The 18298-nt window shown below is 40.1% G+C and overlaps 2 protein-coding genes and 1 long non-coding RNA gene across 4 annotated transcripts; 2 read left to right on the forward strand and 1 right to left on the reverse strand.

Moving 5' to 3' along the window:
• Window positions 1–684: 684 nt before the first annotated feature.
• Window positions 685–6621, forward strand: LOC110959723 (cytochrome b5). 2 transcript variants are annotated; one of them, XM_051940570.1, is made up of 5 exons: window positions 685–938; window positions 4327–4455; window positions 4538–4567; window positions 4958–4992; window positions 5757–5778. In XM_051940570.1, exons 1-5 carry the CDS (start codon window positions 801–803, stop codon window positions 5770–5772), a joined length of 348 nt encoding a protein of 115 aa, XP_051796530.1. In that variant the 5' UTR covers window positions 685–800; the 3' UTR covers window positions 5773–5778. The 2 variants fall into 2 exon arrangements, with proteins under 2 accessions (XP_051796530.1, XP_022062379.2); XM_022206687.2 differs by lacking the exon at window positions 5757–5778 and adding an exon at window positions 5821–6621 and having other exon boundaries at window positions 686–938.
• Window positions 6622–6918: 297 nt separating this feature from the next.
• On the reverse strand, window positions 6919–10115 carry LOC127531334 (uncharacterized). Its single transcript, XR_007938401.1, has 3 exons — window positions 8095–10115; window positions 7963–8028; window positions 6919–7896 (listed from the first exon to the last, which is right to left on the reverse strand). It is a non-coding gene; the product is annotated as an uncharacterized LOC127531334 (long non-coding RNA).
• A 3374-nt stretch (window positions 10116–13489) lies between these two features.
• Window positions 13490–15349, forward strand: ppp1r3g (protein phosphatase 1 regulatory subunit 3G). Its single transcript, XM_051940665.1, has 2 exons — window positions 13490–14433; window positions 14540–15349. Exon 1 carries the CDS (start codon window positions 13617–13619, stop codon window positions 14418–14420), a length of 804 nt encoding a protein of 267 aa, XP_051796625.1. The 5' UTR covers window positions 13490–13616; the 3' UTR covers window positions 14421–14433; window positions 14540–15349.
• The last annotated feature ends 2949 nt before the right edge of the window (window positions 15350–18298 follow it).

Below are 18298 nucleotides of genomic sequence, written 5' to 3' on the forward strand. Positions count from 1 at the left end.
ACTGAATACTGTCAGGTAACTAAAATTATTTACATAATAAACCATACTGGTGGCTTTTATCCTTCATATTTAACTTGGTGAAGGGACTTTGTGTTTTAAATAATATTGTTTCCTTAATATTTAACTTAATCTGGTGAAGTTGTATTTTTTTTATAATATTGTAGAGTGTTTGAATAATAATATTGTGGGCTTTTAGTCTAAATATTCAAATTCATTAGAATAACAAATTACAATTATTTATATAGCGTCTTTACTTGGGTAAATACTTATTTAACGTTGTAGGGTCTGGATTTGTTCAGTAAATGTGCAAAACCACTTAACATCAACACTAAACTACTCTGGTAAATCAGTATTTCACATGATATTGTGTATTTTTGTGGTCATTTTAAGTGTTTTTGTGGTAATTTTTTGTCTTTTGTGGTCATTTTGCATATTTTTGGTCTTTCTTGGTCATTTCATGTCTCTTATGTGGTCATTTTGTTGATTTTTTGTCTTTTTTGACAATTTTTGTGTCTTCTGTGGTCATTTTATTTCTTTTATAGCAGTTTTGTGTCTTTTTGTGGTCTTCTTGTGGTCATTTTCTGTCCTTCCATGACTAACCTTCTAAAGGAGACTTTTATTTTGAAGGCGGCGGCAGCAGCCCGTGCTGAGCTCAGGTGATTTACCTGATGAAACGAGCAGCGCTGACAGATAGTTAGTAGAGTAAATGTCGCCGTTCGTGTCGGGTTATATAACCGCACCGTGAGTCCATCCGTCCGTCTGCTCTCCGCGTCCACACAGGCCGACTTCCAGGCGCACAGATGGGGGAACAGCAGCAGAAGAGCCCCGCCGGGGTGAAGTACTTCCGACTGTCCGAGATCGAGGAGCAGAACTCCTTCAAGTCCACCTGGATCATCGTCCACCACAAAGTCTACGATTTGACCAAGTTCCTGGAGGAGGTGAGCATCCCGGTCCGGTTCCACAAGGTTCTGAGACTTAAAGCAGGAAATGGAACAGTAGGACCAGAAAGAACCATCTGGGACCGGAAATAAGGAAGTTGGTCAAACAGGGTCCTTAGTTCTGGTTCTGGTAGAAATAAACGGATCACATGAGAGCTACCGGAGGCTCAGCTCAGATTAACACAGGAAACCAGTTCACTTTTTATAAATGTGTTCGTTTAGACCAAAAACAAACTTTCTGTCTGACTTCAAGCAGCTGATGAACTCCAACAGTCAAACGGAGAAGGAATCCAGTCAGCTCAGCTTCTGTAGTTCATAACGCTTAATAAGAGTTTAAAAGTCTTTTATTTACAGTTCCTGAGTCATTTTGATCTAAAATAAGGAGTTGACTGAACAACCAGTGAACTAAAGTTCAATTAATTTAGAAGAAGTAGAACTCGATAAAGTCAGATTTCCCAGCATTGGAGTTAAATTCAGTCCAATAATCTGATCTAATATCTGACTGTAGAAACTCTCTGGACCGTTTTCATGCTGCAATGTTCGTCTTCTTCCAGCTTCTTCTTATGTCTTTTTGTGGTCATTTCATGTTGTTGTGGTCAATTTTTGTCTTCTTGTAATGATTTCGTCGTTTTTTTGTCTTTTTGTGGCCATTTTGTGTATCGTTTGTCTCTTTGTGGTCATTTTGTGTATCGTTTGTCTCTTTGTGGTCATTTTGTGTTTTTTTTTGTCTTTATGTGGTCATTCTGTGTATTGTTTGTCTTTTTGTGGCCATTTTGTGTATCGTTTGTCTCTTTGTGGTCATTTTGTGTATTTTTTTTGTCTCTGTGGTCATTTTGATGTGTTTTTGTGGTAATTTGGTCTGTCTTTGTTGTCAGTTTGTGTCTGTTTTGGGTTGTTGTGTGTATTTATTGTCTTTCTAGCTCATGTTTATGTATTCTGAATCATGGAATGTTCTGTCATGACCACAAAGAGAAATAAACAACCACCAAGTCATACAGAATGCCTCCGTTCTTCACTGTGGTTCACTCCAAACATCCTGGACTCCATCTGAGCCCAGCTAGTTTATCATCTGACCAAAGAATGTTCTCTGACATCCATCAGGCTTGTAGTTTTGCACCAAAGAACAGATAAGGTTTTTTTTTTTTTTAGATGCCATCAATGATGGTTGACATCATGAATTGACCTTTACATGGTGGTTGTGTCGTCATTTTGCATCTGCTTGTGGTCGTTTTGTGTCCCTTTATGTTCATTTTATATCTTTTTCTGATTGTTTTGTGGGGTCTCTTGCAAATGTTTACGTTTGTTTTGTGTTTCTTTGTTTTGCATCTTTTTGTGGTCGTTTCATGTCTTTTAAAGGTAAATTTAGTGTCTATTTTTGTCTTTTTGTGGTCATTTTTGTCTTTTGTGATCATTTTATGGGTTTTTATTGACACATTGTGTATTTTTGTGATCATTTTATGGGTTTTTATTGACACATTGTGTATTTTTGTGGTCATTTTATGCAGATTTTTGTCTTTTTGTGGTCATTTTTGTCCTTACATAACCATTTTGTGTGTTTTTATGGTTGTTATGGGTCTTTTGTTCATGTCATTGTCTGTCTTTATTGGTAATTTTGTGTCTCTTTGTGTTAATTCCGTCTCTCTTTGTGGTCATTTGTTTTAGTTTTGTGACTTTAGTGTCTTGTTGCAGTTACTTTGTGTCTCGTGGCCTCAAAGAGTCAGAAAATGACAAAAAAAATGTCTGAATTGTTGGACGACACCGCTCTGAGGAGCTGCTGCAGAAATCTGCCGTCTCGACTCACAAAGACAAACAGAAGGTTTGGACCTTTGAGCTGAGAGTCGAGTTGATCGGCGGGTTTCTGAGTTCAGGCTGTGCAGAGGTTAGGCTGTTGTTCAGGTTGTTCATCAGGTTGTGTGTTCAGAGGTCGGGTTGTGTGTTCAGAGGTCGGGTTGTGTGTTCAGAGGTGACACTAGATCAGGAAGCCTGACGACATCATTTGGATCCAGATGTTTTCATGGTTCTCTGCAGGTAACAGTCTGAGCTGTAAACTCTGTCAATCATCAGCAGGAACTGTGTGAAACGGGACCAGACTCAGTCAAACCTGGTTCAGTGCCAACTCTAGCCTAGCCGTGCTAGACAACCCACGGCAACGAATTTAATTCTCTGCCAGGGTGGGTCTAGTTACCCTCCATAAGGCTCGAGGCTGGATTCTCCTAAAACTGGCCGGACCAATCACCATGAAGTGTAGAGTCAGAAGGCAGGCGTAACTAAGTGATGACAGGCACGACGATTCTGACAGAAACAACCGGAAACAATAAACAGTTATCTTTGGACTCGGCTTTGGCCACAGCCCTTAAAGATTTGAAGCTAAAATTCAACTTGAAAGATAAACAAAGGACGGCACTGAAGTGTTTCATTGAGAAGAAAGATGTATTTGGACTTATGCCGACGGGATATGGCAAATCCTTAATATACCAGTTGGCTCCGCTGGTTGGGAAGCTAATGGGACTTAGCCACAATCCGCCGGTGCTCCAGGAACTACGTCAGCCTATTCGTTGCGCTGATTGGTTGTATACCTACCCAATTGCTGCAGAGTGATTTGATAGACAACCTTTTAGCCCGCCTCCCTCCCTGTCGAGTGTTCCTAGACCCTTGTGCCTTCAGAACATGGGGCTAGCGCGGCTAGGCTAGTCCAACTCTGGACTGCATCGACATTTATTTGCTCTCCACAGGTTGTTTTACTACAGAAACAAAAACAACAAGAGGATTTACAGATCAGTAATCCTCAGGTTTTGGGTGTTTTTGTCTCTACGGAAACAGAACAATCATGACTTTTAGAAGGATTGTTGTGTTCAGTTACAGATAGTAATGGTAATGATTTTTTGGAGTAATTTCATGTATTTTTGTGGTCCGTTTACATCTTTGTGTGGTCATTATGTGTGCTTTTTGATTATTTTGCTGCTTTTTTGTGGTAATTTTTTTTGTCTTTCTGTGGTCATTTTAGCTCTTTTTAGTCATTTTGTCTTTTACAACCGTTTGTCGTAGCTCAACGCTTTTGAGAGCAGAATTTTTAAAAATGTATTTATTTTTTAATAAAATTTTGATGAGAGGAAACAGTTAATTTCTGCATACCGTAGAAGAAAATGATTTTGACAAAATATCACATTTTTAGATTTGGTGACTTTTCCTGAGTTGACAGCGCGTGACTGATGATTAGTTCAAGGACGGTTGGGAATCTGAAAATCCAGCAGTTCTTCCTGTTTGTGGCTGGTAAATGGTGGAAGTTTGGTCTGAATCCATCTCGGCTGTAGCTTTCTTCAGAAACAGCGGCCGGTTAAAACCTGAAACTACATGTTTTTGTGTTTTGTTTTGTGTTTTTTCCTGTCAGCACCCCGGAGGAGAGGAGGTCCTGAGGGAACAAGCGGGAGGAGACGCGACGGAGAGTTTCGAGGATGTGGGACACTCGACGGACGCCCGTGAGATGGCGAGCGGCATGGTGATCGGAGAGGTCCACCCGGTCAGTAAGGAGGCAGGAGACGCTGTGAACTTCACCTGCTGAGGTTCAAACACTGACGCTGTGTTTTTGTGTTTGTCTGCAGGACGACCGACACAAGCTGGTGAAACCTCCGGTGAGTCTGATGCATGATGGGAAATGGAGGCGGAAAGAGTTCAATCACTTCGTATAAAAAAAACTAAATCTGAACAGAGCTCCTCTCAGAACCACCTGGTTCTTTATCTGCAGTAACTTTATTAAAGATCAGAGTTTTACCTTCATTCTTTTAGTATTTCCAGACTTACAGCCCTCAAACTTTCATCACTTTTTATGGACCCTTTCCATCATTTCGGAGCCTGCAGATACACACATGACATTTAGGAGGAAAAACTCATTAAACACTGACATCAGATCAGTTTTACGTCCATCCAGGTGTCTCAGTCTGAACTCTGAATCTGGTTTCTCTTCATATCTTCCTTTTTACTGTAAATGAGCGACTCTGACGTCAACTCTGTTTGTTTTACAGGAAAGTATGGTGACGACTGTGAAGGACGAGAACAGGTACACATACACACCGACCGACTAACCAACCAACTGACCTACTAACTAACCAACCAACCAATCGACCAAATGACGAACCAATCAAGTAACTAACTGACTGACTAACCAACAAACCAGCTGACTAACCAACAAACCAGCTGACTGACCCAACCAACCACGTAACTGACTGACCAAGTAACTAACCAACCAACTAACCGACCAACAGACTGACCAGTTTTGCAGCTGTCTGCTTGTAGTTAGATAACTAACCAACCAGACCACCCACAGTTAGTTAACTAAGTAGTCAACTAGCTATAGTTAGTCAGCTCACTATCCACCTCTCTTTTGCTATGGAGTAGTTGGTTAGTTTATTTGATATTTAACTATCAACTAACCAACCAAATAACTTACCAACCAACCAACCAACCAACCAGCTAAGTGACCGACTAACTAACAACCAACCAACAGGCTAACTGAATGACTAACTAACCAATCAACCAACCAACCAGCTAACTGACCGACTAACCAACTACATCAGTCTGCTGGTATTCTAGTCAGTTTGTTCACTAAGGTATTATTATTATTATTATTATTATTATTATGGGTTAGTTAACTAGCTGTCCTGTCTTCCAGCTGATGGTCTAGATAGTTAGTTGGTTGGTTAACTAGCTGTCCTGTCTTCCAGCTGATGGTCTAGTTAGTTGGTTGGTTAACTAGCTGTCCTGTCTTCCAGCTGATGGTCTAGTTAGTTAGTTGGTTGGTTAACTAGCTGTCCTGTATTCCAGCTGGTGGTCTAGTTAGTTGGTTGGTTAGTTAGTTGGTTGGCTAACTAGCTGTCCTGTCTTCCAGCTGGTGGTCTAGCCTGGTGATTCCTGCTCTGGCGGCGGCCGTCGTCACGCTGATGTACCGCATCTACACATCAGAATGACATCATCAGACATGCAGCTGTGATGTCATCAGCAGGCTCTATGGTCCCGTGTCCCGGCGTCTGATTGGAGCGAAGGTGGCAGAGGCTCCTCCCAGCGCAGGAGGTGTTTGTGGAGCAGACGAGGATCCAGAGGAGGCGTCTGCTCCACGAACACCGTACCCACAATCCATTTCAGCCTGTCTAACCAATCACACGTCATTTATCCTGTTGCCTTTTGAAACACCGATGTTTATAGAATCTGTCTGATCTGAAGCCGTGGATGTATAATTTGTTCTTTTTCTATCCGTTGGTGAACGTGAAGCAGCTCTGATTGAAGGAAGTTAATCACGAATCAGCAGGAAAAAGGTGAAATCTGAAGAAAGACACGTTTGTCTGAAGCTGCAGAGTCGAGAGAAATGAGCGAACAACTAACCAGAATCCAGCTTTTCTGTTTCTCAACCAGCTGCAGCAGATGGATTAATAATGCCTGAATTGTATCTCCAGATTTACTGCATTTTAATATTTTATTTCAAGAAAATCACAGAAAAATGCACTAGATTTGCCAAATCCTGCCTCGAGATCCTGATCGCTGGTTTAAAAAGCAAAATGCACAAACGGCTGGTATAGTTTTCAGGTTTTCAACAAAAACGTGCCTTTTCAGGGGCGGTTTGATTCCTTGAACCAGAACCACGTGTAACCCTGCTGCTGCTTGTTTATGCAATAAAAGTGATTCAGAATCTATCGTTTCTGTCCTGATGTTTGTCTTCAGCCCAGACTGATGCAGAATTTATTATATTTTCACCACAAATTGATGCAAAAGGAAAAACAAAAAACACCAGAATGAAGGAAATTAAATGTTGAAAATGTGACTAAACCATTAAAAACAGTGTCACTCCACACAAAACCGATCAAATCTATATATATATAAAAAAACTGGACCTCCTCAGAATCAGCTAATCCTTTATCTACAGTAACTTTAGTATATTTATGGCAAATTTTACCTTCAGACTGTGAGTATTTCCAGACTTACAGCCCTTCAATGTCCAGATTTATCACGTTTTAATGGATTTTTTCCATCATTTCTGAGCCTCATCGGTATAGCAGGTAGACACATGACATTTAGGAGGACAGACATATCTGAGTTCTGCTAAAAACTGCAACTAAACTGAAAAAAGCTAGAAAATTACCACAAAAAGACACAAAACTGCTGTGAAAGGTTCAAATATGCCAGGAAAAACACCCCAAATCTCCACAAAACAGGTGACATTGCAACAAAAACTCACATTCAGCACCAACAACTTGCAAAATTACCCCAAAAAGAGCCAAAGTTACCCTGAAACATTTAAATGTGCCAGCAAAAACATGGAAGATCACCACAAAAATGTCCAAATTTGTCTTGGAAGGGACAAGAACTACCACTGATCAGGTGAAATTGCAACAAAAGCTCAAATTTGGCACAAAAACACAAAAAATAACCACAAAACTGGCCAAAAGTACCACAAATAGACACAAAATCACCACAAAAGATACAAAACTACCCTGAAAGATTCAAATTCAGTAGGAAAAACACACAAAACGTCTAGGGTAGACCTACCGACAACTGGAGAAAGTCTAGAGTAGACCTACCCACAACAGTAGAAAGTTTTAGAGTAGACCTAACGTCAACTTTATCAAATTCTAGAGTAGACCTACCGACAACTGGAGAAAGTTCTCGAGTAGACCTACCCACAACAGTAGAAAGTTCTAGAGTAGACCTACCGACAACTGGAGAAAGTTCTAGAGTAGACCTACCCACAACAGTAGAAAGTTCTAGAGTAGACCTACCAACAACAGTAGAAAGTTCTAGAGTAGACCTACCCACAACAGTAGAAAGTTCTAGAGTAGACCTACCGACAGCTGGAGAAAGTTCTAGAGTAGACCTACCGACAGCTGGAGAAAGTTCTAGAGTAGACCTACCGACAGCTGGAGAAAGTTCTAGAGTAGACCTACCGACAACTGGAGAAAGTTCTAGAGTAGACCTACCAACAACAGTAGAAAGTTTTAGAGTTGACCTAACGTCAACTTTATCAAATTCTAGAGTAGACCTACCGACAGCTGGAGAAAGTTCTAGAGTAGACCTACCGACAACTGGAGAAAGTTCTAGAGTAGACCTACCAACAACAGTAGAAAGTTTTAGAGTTGACCTAACGTCAACTTTATCAAATTCTAGAGTAGACCTACCGACAGCTGGAGAAAGTTCTAGAGTAGACCTACCGACAGCTGGAGAAAGTTCTAGAGTAGACCTACCGACAGCTGGAGAAAGTTCTAGAGTAGACCTACCGGTAATTGTCCAGTTGTCGGTAGGTCTACTGTAGAACTTCCTCCACTGGACGTTCTCCTTTCCTGCTTCCAGTCTTTAAGTTTAGTCTCACTTAGAACATTCCTGGTCCTTGAAGTCCATAGAGGAGGGTCCAGATTTATCACTCTTTAATGGATTTTCTTCCATCATTTGTCTTTGTCTAGATTTAGACGTTTTTTGTCATTTATTGTGACGTTTCACCTGTTTTCTGTCTCTTTGTGACATGAAACTATGACACATCCCATAATATTGCTGTTCAGAGTTGATTCTACAAAAAAAATGAACTACATTTAGTTCAGACTGAGACACCTGGATGGATGTAGAACTGATCTGGTGTCACTTTTTACCAGAACTCAGATAGGGTTTGATTTAAAATTGGTCCAATTGCATGAAATTTGATTAAAATTATTCAAAAATCATCCCAGATTTTTCAATATTTGTCAGAATGTCTCAAAATGTTCTGAGGAGGTCAGGAAGGAAATTTTGTCCGATTTGGTTGATTTTTTTGTGCTGAATTTGAATTTTTGTTGCATTTTCACCTGTTTTGTCGTAGTTTTAGTCCTTTTTGTGGTCATTTTATTACTTTTTTGGTGGTTTTGCATGTATTTGTTGGCAATGAGAGAGCACTCGGAGAGTGGCGGCCATCTCTCAATTGTCCTTCGACCTTCAAAAAATTCCTGGATCCAGACGGTGATCCGGATCACCTCCAAAATCTAATCGATTCTTACTCTTGCTCTTCCAGACATCCTGTAAAAATATGGTGAAAATCCGTCCATGACTTTTTGAGTTATGCTGTTAACAGACAAACAGACACACACACACACACACACACACACACACACACACACACACACACACACACACACACACACACACACACACACACACACACACACAGACGGACACACAGACAAACGGCATGGTGGAGGTATGTGCTCTCTGAGTGCTTTTCTAGTTTTAATGTTTTCCTGCTAAATGTCGTGTCTACCTGCTGCACTGATGAGGCTCAGAAATAATGGAAAAAGTCCATAAAAAGTGAGAAATGTGGACCTTTAAGCTCCTGTAAGTCCACAAATTCTCCCAGTCTTAAGGTAGAACTTGGTATAAAGTGGAGCTTCTGTAGATGAAGGATCAGATGGTTCTGAGGAGGTCGGAGGCTCTGATTGGCTGAGCGTCTCTGAGGTAAAACTCATTACTGAGCTGCTGATAAACAGTTTAATTCTTGTGGGCTGAAGGTGATGAAGGTGTGTTCTGCTGCTCTTTAATCGGGGAGTAAATTCTGCTGAAGGTTGTCAGCTGGAGATAAATAAAGATGAACTTTAGCACGGAGCAGCTGAAGCGCCACCCGGTGGACCAATAACACAAGATTTATTAAACGATGCAGCAGAAAAACCACTGGAGTCATTTTAAGCTGATTTGTTTCTTATTTCAGAACATTTAGACCCAAAGTTAACCTTCTAAGAACAGAAATCTGCTTTTTGATGGAATTTCCACAGAATCTGAATGAAAAACAAAGAAATGACGCCATCTAGTGGTGGAAAGTCTCAACAACGGGTTGAAGATTTGCTGCTTTTTGGTGGAAATTATGAATCCACTGAATGTTCTGCTGCACAGAACGACATGCTGTGATGAAAATATCATTTAAATAAACATCCAAACACAAAGTGACTGGAATCAACAGCTTTTCTTCTATTTCCATGTGATTACATCCAACCGGATCAGTTTTACGTCCATCAGGAGCTGCGGTCTGAAGATAATCCAGAATCTTTGAGTCATTTTGGACAAAATTTCAGGTGCTTTAGAACATCTTTTGAATGATTTCGGGAAATGCGGAGTCATTTTAGAAGTTTTTTTTGACTTTTTAAAATAATCTTGGAACACTTTAGTGCACTGTTGGACATCTTTAGTTATTTTGAACGGTTTTCAACCGACCCTCACAAACACTGATGAATTCAACCTAAGAAAAGCTCTTTTTTTTATTGCTGCTGCCGAGTTTCTATAGATTTTTTTATGTAGTTAGCTTTTATTGTTGTTGTTGTTTTACAGTGTTTGTTCTTTGTTTCCTGCTGTGAGTCAGAAACCAACAAATAAATAAATACATTTTAATAAATTCATGGAAATCACACAGAAGTCCACAAAAAAGTGTAAATCTTTAGTGATAAACTGTCATAAAGAGTTCAAAGCTGTAAAATATTGAACTTTCACTGACAAAAAGTAGAGACCTGGAAAAATCCACAGTTAAATCCTTTAATTATTATTATTATTGTTATTATTATTATTATTGTTATTATTATTCAGACTAGTTGGGTGTTTTTATTTATGTCTGATCAGTCGATAACAGAGTAAATGCTGAAGCTGCTCTTATGTAACTCACTTTTCCCACGTGGCCCTGAATGCGTCACACCGCTGTCTGTCAACAAACACGTGACGTCACCGTCTCCAAAGTGCTGACGTCACTCCACTTTTCACGGAGCCTTCATTCAACAGAAAAACAACCGAAAAGGACCGTTTTCAGAGAGAGAAATTCATTAAAGACACAAAAATACAATGAAATAAAAAAAATGTAACAAAAATATGAAACTGTCTCCTTCAAAAAAGGTAAAAACAGAGAAAAAAAGAAACAAATATCTGTAAAATAATTCTGTTTCAGTAGGTTTAAATACAGTAAAATGATTTCAACTTTATTATCTGTGGAATAAAGATTATTTATGTGGACATAATGAAAAGTTTGAACCTGTTGAATTTATTGTAAAATTTTTACAGTCAACATTTAAAATTTATATCATTTCTGTGATTGGAGGTGACATTATTTTCAACAAAACAGAACATAATCTGTAAAATAACAGTTAAATCATTCAATAAATTAATTTTAAACTATTTTTAATTCTTAATATTCATGATTTAGTTTTTTGTTGACCTAAATACAGTAAAAATTTGAATTTTATGATCAACTTTGCAAAAGAATAAATTATTATTTGTAGAAATTCTTTATTCTTCATGGACTTTGACACTGTTGTCTTTTCTGTTTTTATAGTCAGAGTGTGAATTCATATTTTCTTCTTTAATTTTTCGAGATTTTATCTGTAGTTTTAAAAATGTGTGTGTGTGTGTGTGGGGGGGGATCTGTAAAACTAACAGTTTAAATAATTATTCCCCATTTTTCAGTCCTGAATAAACAGACAGTTTTTCTTTAAAATAAATGGAAAATATTAGAAAAATGTATGGTATTTTTTCTGATTACAATGCAGTTTATCTGTGTATTTATCTGGCTGTGTTCTGTCAGAGAAAATATTCAGATATAACATTTTATGTGAACATTATTCATGATTTTGGTCTATTTAAAAAATATGTACACACGTGGACAAAATTGTTGGTACCCCTCAGTTAAAGAAGGAAAAACCCACAATTCTCACTGAAATCACTTGAAACTCACAAAAGTAACAATAAATAAAAATTTATTGAAAATCAAATAATCAAAAACAGCCATTACTTTTGAATTGTTGATTAACATAATTATTTAAAAAAACAAACTAATGAAACAGGCCTGGACAAAAATGATGGTACCTCTATAAAAGATTGAAAACTATTTGACCAGAGTGACATGATTAACTCAGGTGTGTCATTTAATTGACATCACAGGTGTTTCCAAACTCATAATCAGTCAGTCTGCCTATTTAAAGGGAGACAAGTAGTCACCCTGCTGTTTGGTGAAAAGGTGTGTACCACACTGAACATGGACAACAGAAAGCGAAGGAGAGAATTGTCCCAGGACATCCGAAAAAAAATGATAGACAAACATCTTAAAGGTAAAGGCTATAAGACCATCTCTAAACAGCTTGAAGTTCCTGTGACAACAGTGGCTCATATTATTCAGAAGTTCAAGACCCACGGGACAGTAGCCAACCTCCCTGGACGTGGCCGCAAGAGGAAAATTGATGACAAATTGAAGAGACGGATCGTTGGAATTGTATCCAAAGAGCCCAGAGCAACCTCCAAAGAAATTAAAGGTGAACTCCAAGGCCAAGGTACATCAGTGTCAGATCGCACCATTCGTCGTTGTTTGAGCCAAAGTGGACTTCATGGGAGACGACCAAGGAGGACACCACTGCTGAAAAAAACTCATAAAAAAGCCAGACTGGAATTTGCAAAAATGCATGTTGACAAGCCACAAAGCTTCTGGGAGAATGTCCTTTGGACAGATGAGACCAAACTGGAGCTTTTTGGTAAGGTACATCAACTCTATGTTCATAGACTCTAAAACCAAGCATACGAAGAAAAGAACACTGTCCCTACGGTGAAACATGGAGGAGGCTCAGTAATGTTTTGGGGCTGCTTTGCTGCATCTGGCACAGGGTGTCTTGAAAGTGTGCAAGGTACGATGAAATCTGAAGACTATCAAGGCATTCTGGAGAGAAATGTGCTGCCTAGTGTCAGAAAGCTTGGTCTCAGTCGCAGGTCATGGGTCTTCCAACAGGACAACGATCCAAAACACACAGCCAAAAACACCCAAGAATGGCTGAGAGAAAAGCGTTGGACTATTCTAAAGTGGCCTTCTATGAGCCCAGATCTGAATCCCATTGAACATATGTGGAAGGAGCTGAAACATGCCATTTGGAGAAGACACCCATCAAACCTGAGACAACTGGAGCTGTTTGCTCATGAGGAGTGGGCCAAAATACCTGTTGACAGCTGCAGAACGCTCATTGACAAATACAGAAATTGTTTAATTGCAGTGATTGCCTCAAAAGGTTGTGCAACAAAATATTAAGTTATGGGTACCATCATTTTTGTCCAGCCCTATTTCATTAGTTTGTTTTTTTAAATAATTATGTTAATCAACAATTCAAAAGTGATGGCTGATTTTGATTATTTAATTTTCAATAAATTTTTATTTATTGTTACTTTTGTGAGTTTCAAGTGATTTCAGTGAGAATTGTGGGTTTTTCCTTCTTTAACTGAGGGGTACCAACAATTTTGTCCACGTGTGTATTTATTTTTACAGTCAGCATGCAGATGAACTGTTTTCTGGGATTTCAGTTTATTATCTGTGTGTGTGTGTGTGTGTGTGTGTGTGTGTGTGTGTGTGTGTGTGTGTGTGTGTGTGTGTGTGTGTGTGTGTGTGTGTGTGTGTGTGTGTGTGTGTGTGTGTGTGTGTGTGTGTGTGTGTGTGTGTGTGTGTGTGTGTGTGTGTGTGTGTGTGTGTGTGTGTGTGTGTGTGTGTGAGAGAGAGAGAGAGAGAACAGCTGCGTAACGTGCTGCACGCGGACAGGTGACGGTTGTTGTGACGGTGCGCGTGTTCCTACGGCAGCAGCTGCACGCGCTCCTCGTTCAGCACCGAAGGGGCGGGGGTCTATAGAAGCGGCTCCTCTCCGCCCCGCAGCACACCGGCACCGGGCACACATGTCCCGCTCACCGCCACGCTGCTCCACCGGCGGGGAGTCGATCCCCCCGGGCCGGTTACCGGAGAACGGCCTGGAGGAGCCGCGGGAGGAGGAGGAAGAAGATCTGGACGATGAGCAGGACGCCTCCCGGCTGGAGAGCTTCCTGAGGGACCGGAGGAGAGCCCGGTCCCTGCCTGCCTACCCGGCGGCGCTGCTGGAGCGGCAGTCCGGCGGCGGGAAGCGCGTGAAGTTCGCGGACTCCATGGGGCTGACTCTGGAGAGCGTGAAGCACTTCAGCGCGCTGGAGGAGCCGCAGATCCCCTCCAAGGTTCTGTCCCGACACCGGAGCTTCCCGCCGCCGCAGCACGACCTCCTGGCCGACCTGCGACACCGCTTCCAGGCCGGCCGGGACACCGACCGGCTGCTCGCCTGCTTCCCGGAGCTCCGGGATGCGGAGCGGCGCGTGCTTCAGCTGCGGGTCTGTCTAGAGCGCGTGACCATCACGCAGTTTGACGTGAGCGGACAGATCCGGGTCCTGGACGGCCGCGAGGACAAGGAGGTCGGAGTCAGGTACACCTTCAACGACTGGCTGTCCCACGTGGACGCGCAGGCCGTGCCCGTGGCCGCGGAGCAGACGGACCTGGTGGGGGAGCGCTTCGTGTTCACGGTGTTCACGCCGCCGTTCATGGCGCCCGGCTCGATCGTGCACCTGGCCGTGTACCTGAAGAGTGACGGGGGGGAGTTCTGGGACAACAACGAGGGGCAAAACTACAGCTTCCGGTACCACAGCATGCCCGGCACCGCTGCCTTCCACTCCACCTGACCCGTGCGTAAAAGTGTTCCATCTGTGCGTAAAAGTGTTCCGTCTGTGCGTAAAAGTGTTCCTTCTGTTCGTAAAAGTGATCCATCTGTGCGTAAATGTGTTCCGTCTGTGCATAAAAGTGTTCCATCTGTGCGTAAAATCTCTCCATAAGTCGCCAGAGCTGGAGGAAATGATCGACAATCAGGAAAGTAATGGTTCCTAGAGAAGATAAATGTTCTGATTCTCTGGTGACCAAACATCAATCAGCACCTTACTGCTGTAAATTTAACTGCATTTTTGCTGTTAATCGGTTTAAACTACATTAAACTGGTTGTGAATGAATTAAATTGTCTGAATAACTTCGTATTTCTTCACCTGGAATTCAGGATTTAAAGTGAGGAACCAGAAACGCTGCAGGTTCTTTGACTTTTATTCTGAATAATCAGGTCTGGAGTTGTGTTTCTGAACAGAACCAGGTAGAAAACGTTCCGTAAAGAACCTGTTTCTGTGAACAAGACGTGAAGGAAGCAGCTTCATGGTTCCTGGTTCAGATTCTCCTCTGTAGACGTCTTGGTTCCGCTCAGAGGTTTCAGCTGATCTTCATCCTGGACTTCAGCAGGTTCTGGAATAAATCCTGTAAAGTTCCTTCATCTTCACTGGAAGCTCAGAATGAAGTCGGTTTGTTGGTTTTGACTCTGAAGCTGCTGCAGATGTTTCTCCTGGTTTCTTCTCTGTCGGTTTAATTTTTCTCTGAGTTGAAGTTTAGTTTGATGGAAACATTAAATCCTTCATGAGGTTCTGCTGGTTCCTGCTGGACGTTTGCTGAGTTACTGATAAAAAAAGAAGAAGCACAAAAATGCTTTAAAACCTGTGATTTTGTTCAAACTAAGCATCATAAAGCTGCTCATATTCAGTGATTTTCAAACAAATAAAAATGATGTTTTGAGTTTCATTTCCTGTTTGTTTGATTTTTCATTTCTGAATAAAAAAGAAAAAATAAATCCGTGTTTGGTTCAGAAACAAAAAAGGTAAAAATTAAAAAAGGGTCAAAACCCAAAACATTTTCTTCATTTTTCAGTTGAAATATCAGATATTAAACAAACTTTATTAATTTTTCTGTAGAAAAAAACAGATAAAAAATTGACTTTTTCTTTCTTTTTTTGTTGTTTAAAGAGAGGAAAACAATGTGCCTTTTAAAAAAAAGTTTGTCATTTCAGCCATTAAAACTAAAATTCAAACAAAACAAAATGGAAAATAAAGGACATTAATCCAAAAAAGGTCAAGAATCTGGATATTAATTGAAAAAAAATGCTGATAACATGGATATTAACACAATAAATATCAATAATCTCCATAATAGTGTCAAGATTGTCAAAAATCTTGATATTAATTTTAAAAAGTTTAGATAATTTAGATATTAACACACAAAACTCTCACAAACTTGGATGTTACTGCAGAGAAATGTTAATAATCTGGATATTAAAGAACAAAAGTGTGAATAAACTCTATATTAGTGGACAAAAGTGTCAAAAAATTAGATGTTAATGCAATTAAGTGTCAAAAACTTTGACACTGATGAAATACAGAGTCAAAAATGTGGATATTAACGTACAGAAGTGTCACTAAACTCTATATTAGTGAACAAAAGAGTCAATAATCTGGATATTAATGGAAAAAAGAATCTAAAACCAGAATATTAATGTATAAAAGTGTTAAAAAGTTGGACTTTAATGTACGAAACGGTCTTAAACCTGGATGTAAAATCGTTTGTAACTTCCTCGCTATGGGCTGGATCTGGTCCAACATCATTCATGACACAAAGCATCCTTCAGTTAAAAGCAGATAAAGCAGCTCCTGCATTGCTTCATTCAAACAGGCAGAGCGTGCCTCAAAGCAAACACCACCATGCTAACGTTAGCATGCTAAAGATCCAGACTGAAACAACAGATTTCCTCTGAATCAGCAGCTTCAGGGCCAAAGTTCAGGAGTCCTCTGGAAATAGTCGTGTTTGCAGACCTCATGTTTGGTCTGTCAACACACAAGAAGATTCCACGTTTGTCTCCATCATCTCACTACACACAGAAACACCCGAAATATACGAACAACCAGCAGAAATAAAGGCCTGAAGTCCTCAACAAGTCGTCCTTTTGGCAACCTGCTGCCACTAAACTGAAACAGAACAAACCAGAACCTCAGCAGTGGACGAGAAAAAGGCCAAAAATGTCAAAAACCTGAATGACAAAGATCAAATGTGAGAATAATCAGGATATTAACACAGCAAAGTGTGAAAAACTGGGATACAAGCGCACAAAAGTGTAAAAACCCTGAAACTTATGCGCACAACTGTCAAGAAACTGGATATTAATGGAAAAAGTGTCGATAACTTTGATATTAACAGATAAAAGAATAAAACATTTGGTTTGATTAACGCACAAATGAATCAATAACCTGGATATGAATGAACCAAAGTGTCAGTAAACTGTGTATTAGTGGCCAAAAGTGACAATAACTTGGATATTAATGCACACAATTGTCAAGAATCTGGATATTAAAGAACAAAAGAGTCAATAAACTCTGTACCAGTGTCCAAAAGAGTCTAAAACCTGAATATTAACAAACAAAAGCATCAAAACCTTTGATATTTACACTCACACGTGTCAAGAATGTGGAGTCGATAACCTTCATAAACCTTCACATTAATGAACAGAAGAGCCAATAATCTGGGTATGAACACATAAAAGTATGAATAATGTGGATATTCACACATTACAGTGTTAATAATGCGGATATTAGCACATTAATGTATAAATAACGTGGACATTAACCCTCCACAGAGCAGAAGGTCGGTACTCTGATGAAACTCTGATTGAGCAACGTGATCTTCCCTCCAGGTTTGTGTGTCTGTGTGGAAGCGGGACAAACGCTGGTCCTTGAACCCCAGGAGGCTCTAAAATTAACAGGAGGGTCACTCACCTGCTTCACCTTCACCTGCAGCAAACACACAACCCAAACTCACACACAAGCCAAACTCACAACCCCACAGAGACTGACCTGACATGAATCATGACCAGACCTCATTCAGTCACTGAGCAGACCGACTGCAAGGCAAAAACTAACGGGATTTATCTTGTTTTGGTTCTAGAAGACGCTTCATCCTCACCAAAGTGTCTGTAGTCTGGATATCAAGGCACAAAAGTCACAAAACCCTGGATATCAAGGCTTAAAAGTAACAAAAACCTGGATATCAAGGCATAAAAGTGACAAAAACCTGGATATCAACACACAAAAGTGACAAAAACCTGGATATCAAGGCTGAAAAGTGACAAAAACCTGGATATCAAGGCACAAAAGTCACAAAACCCTGGATATCAACACACAAAAGTGACAAAAACCTGGATACCAAGGCTTAAAAGTGACAGAAACCTGGATATCAAGGCATAAAAGTGACAGAAACCTGGATATCAAGGCATAAAAGTGACAAAAACCTGGATATCAAGGCTGAAAAGTGACAAAAACCTGGATATCAAGGCTTAAAAGTGACAGAAACCTGGATATCAAGGCATAAAAGTGACAAAAACCTGGATATCAAGGCTGAAAAGTGACAAAAACCTGGATATCAAGGCTTAAAAGTGACAGAAACCTGGATATCAACGTACAAAAGCTGGATATTTGCTAACAAGAGACGAAAACAGATATTTGCACACACAAATTTCAAGAATGTGGATATTTATAAAAAACAAATCCCTAACTTGGACATTAATGCACTAAAGTTACAATAACCAGGATATTTTGACACAAAAGTGTTAAAAACCTGGGTATTAAGTTAAAAAAAAACCCAAAAATGTGGATCTTAATGCACAAAAGTAACAAAAACACAGCTATTAACACACAAAAGTATC

This window comes from Acanthochromis polyacanthus, chromosome 20 (genome assembly GCF_021347895.1).
Source record: "Acanthochromis polyacanthus isolate Apoly-LR-REF ecotype Palm Island chromosome 20, KAUST_Apoly_ChrSc, whole genome shotgun sequence".
In the NCBI taxonomy this organism is placed as follows: Eukaryota; Metazoa; Chordata; class Actinopteri; family Pomacentridae; genus Acanthochromis; species Acanthochromis polyacanthus.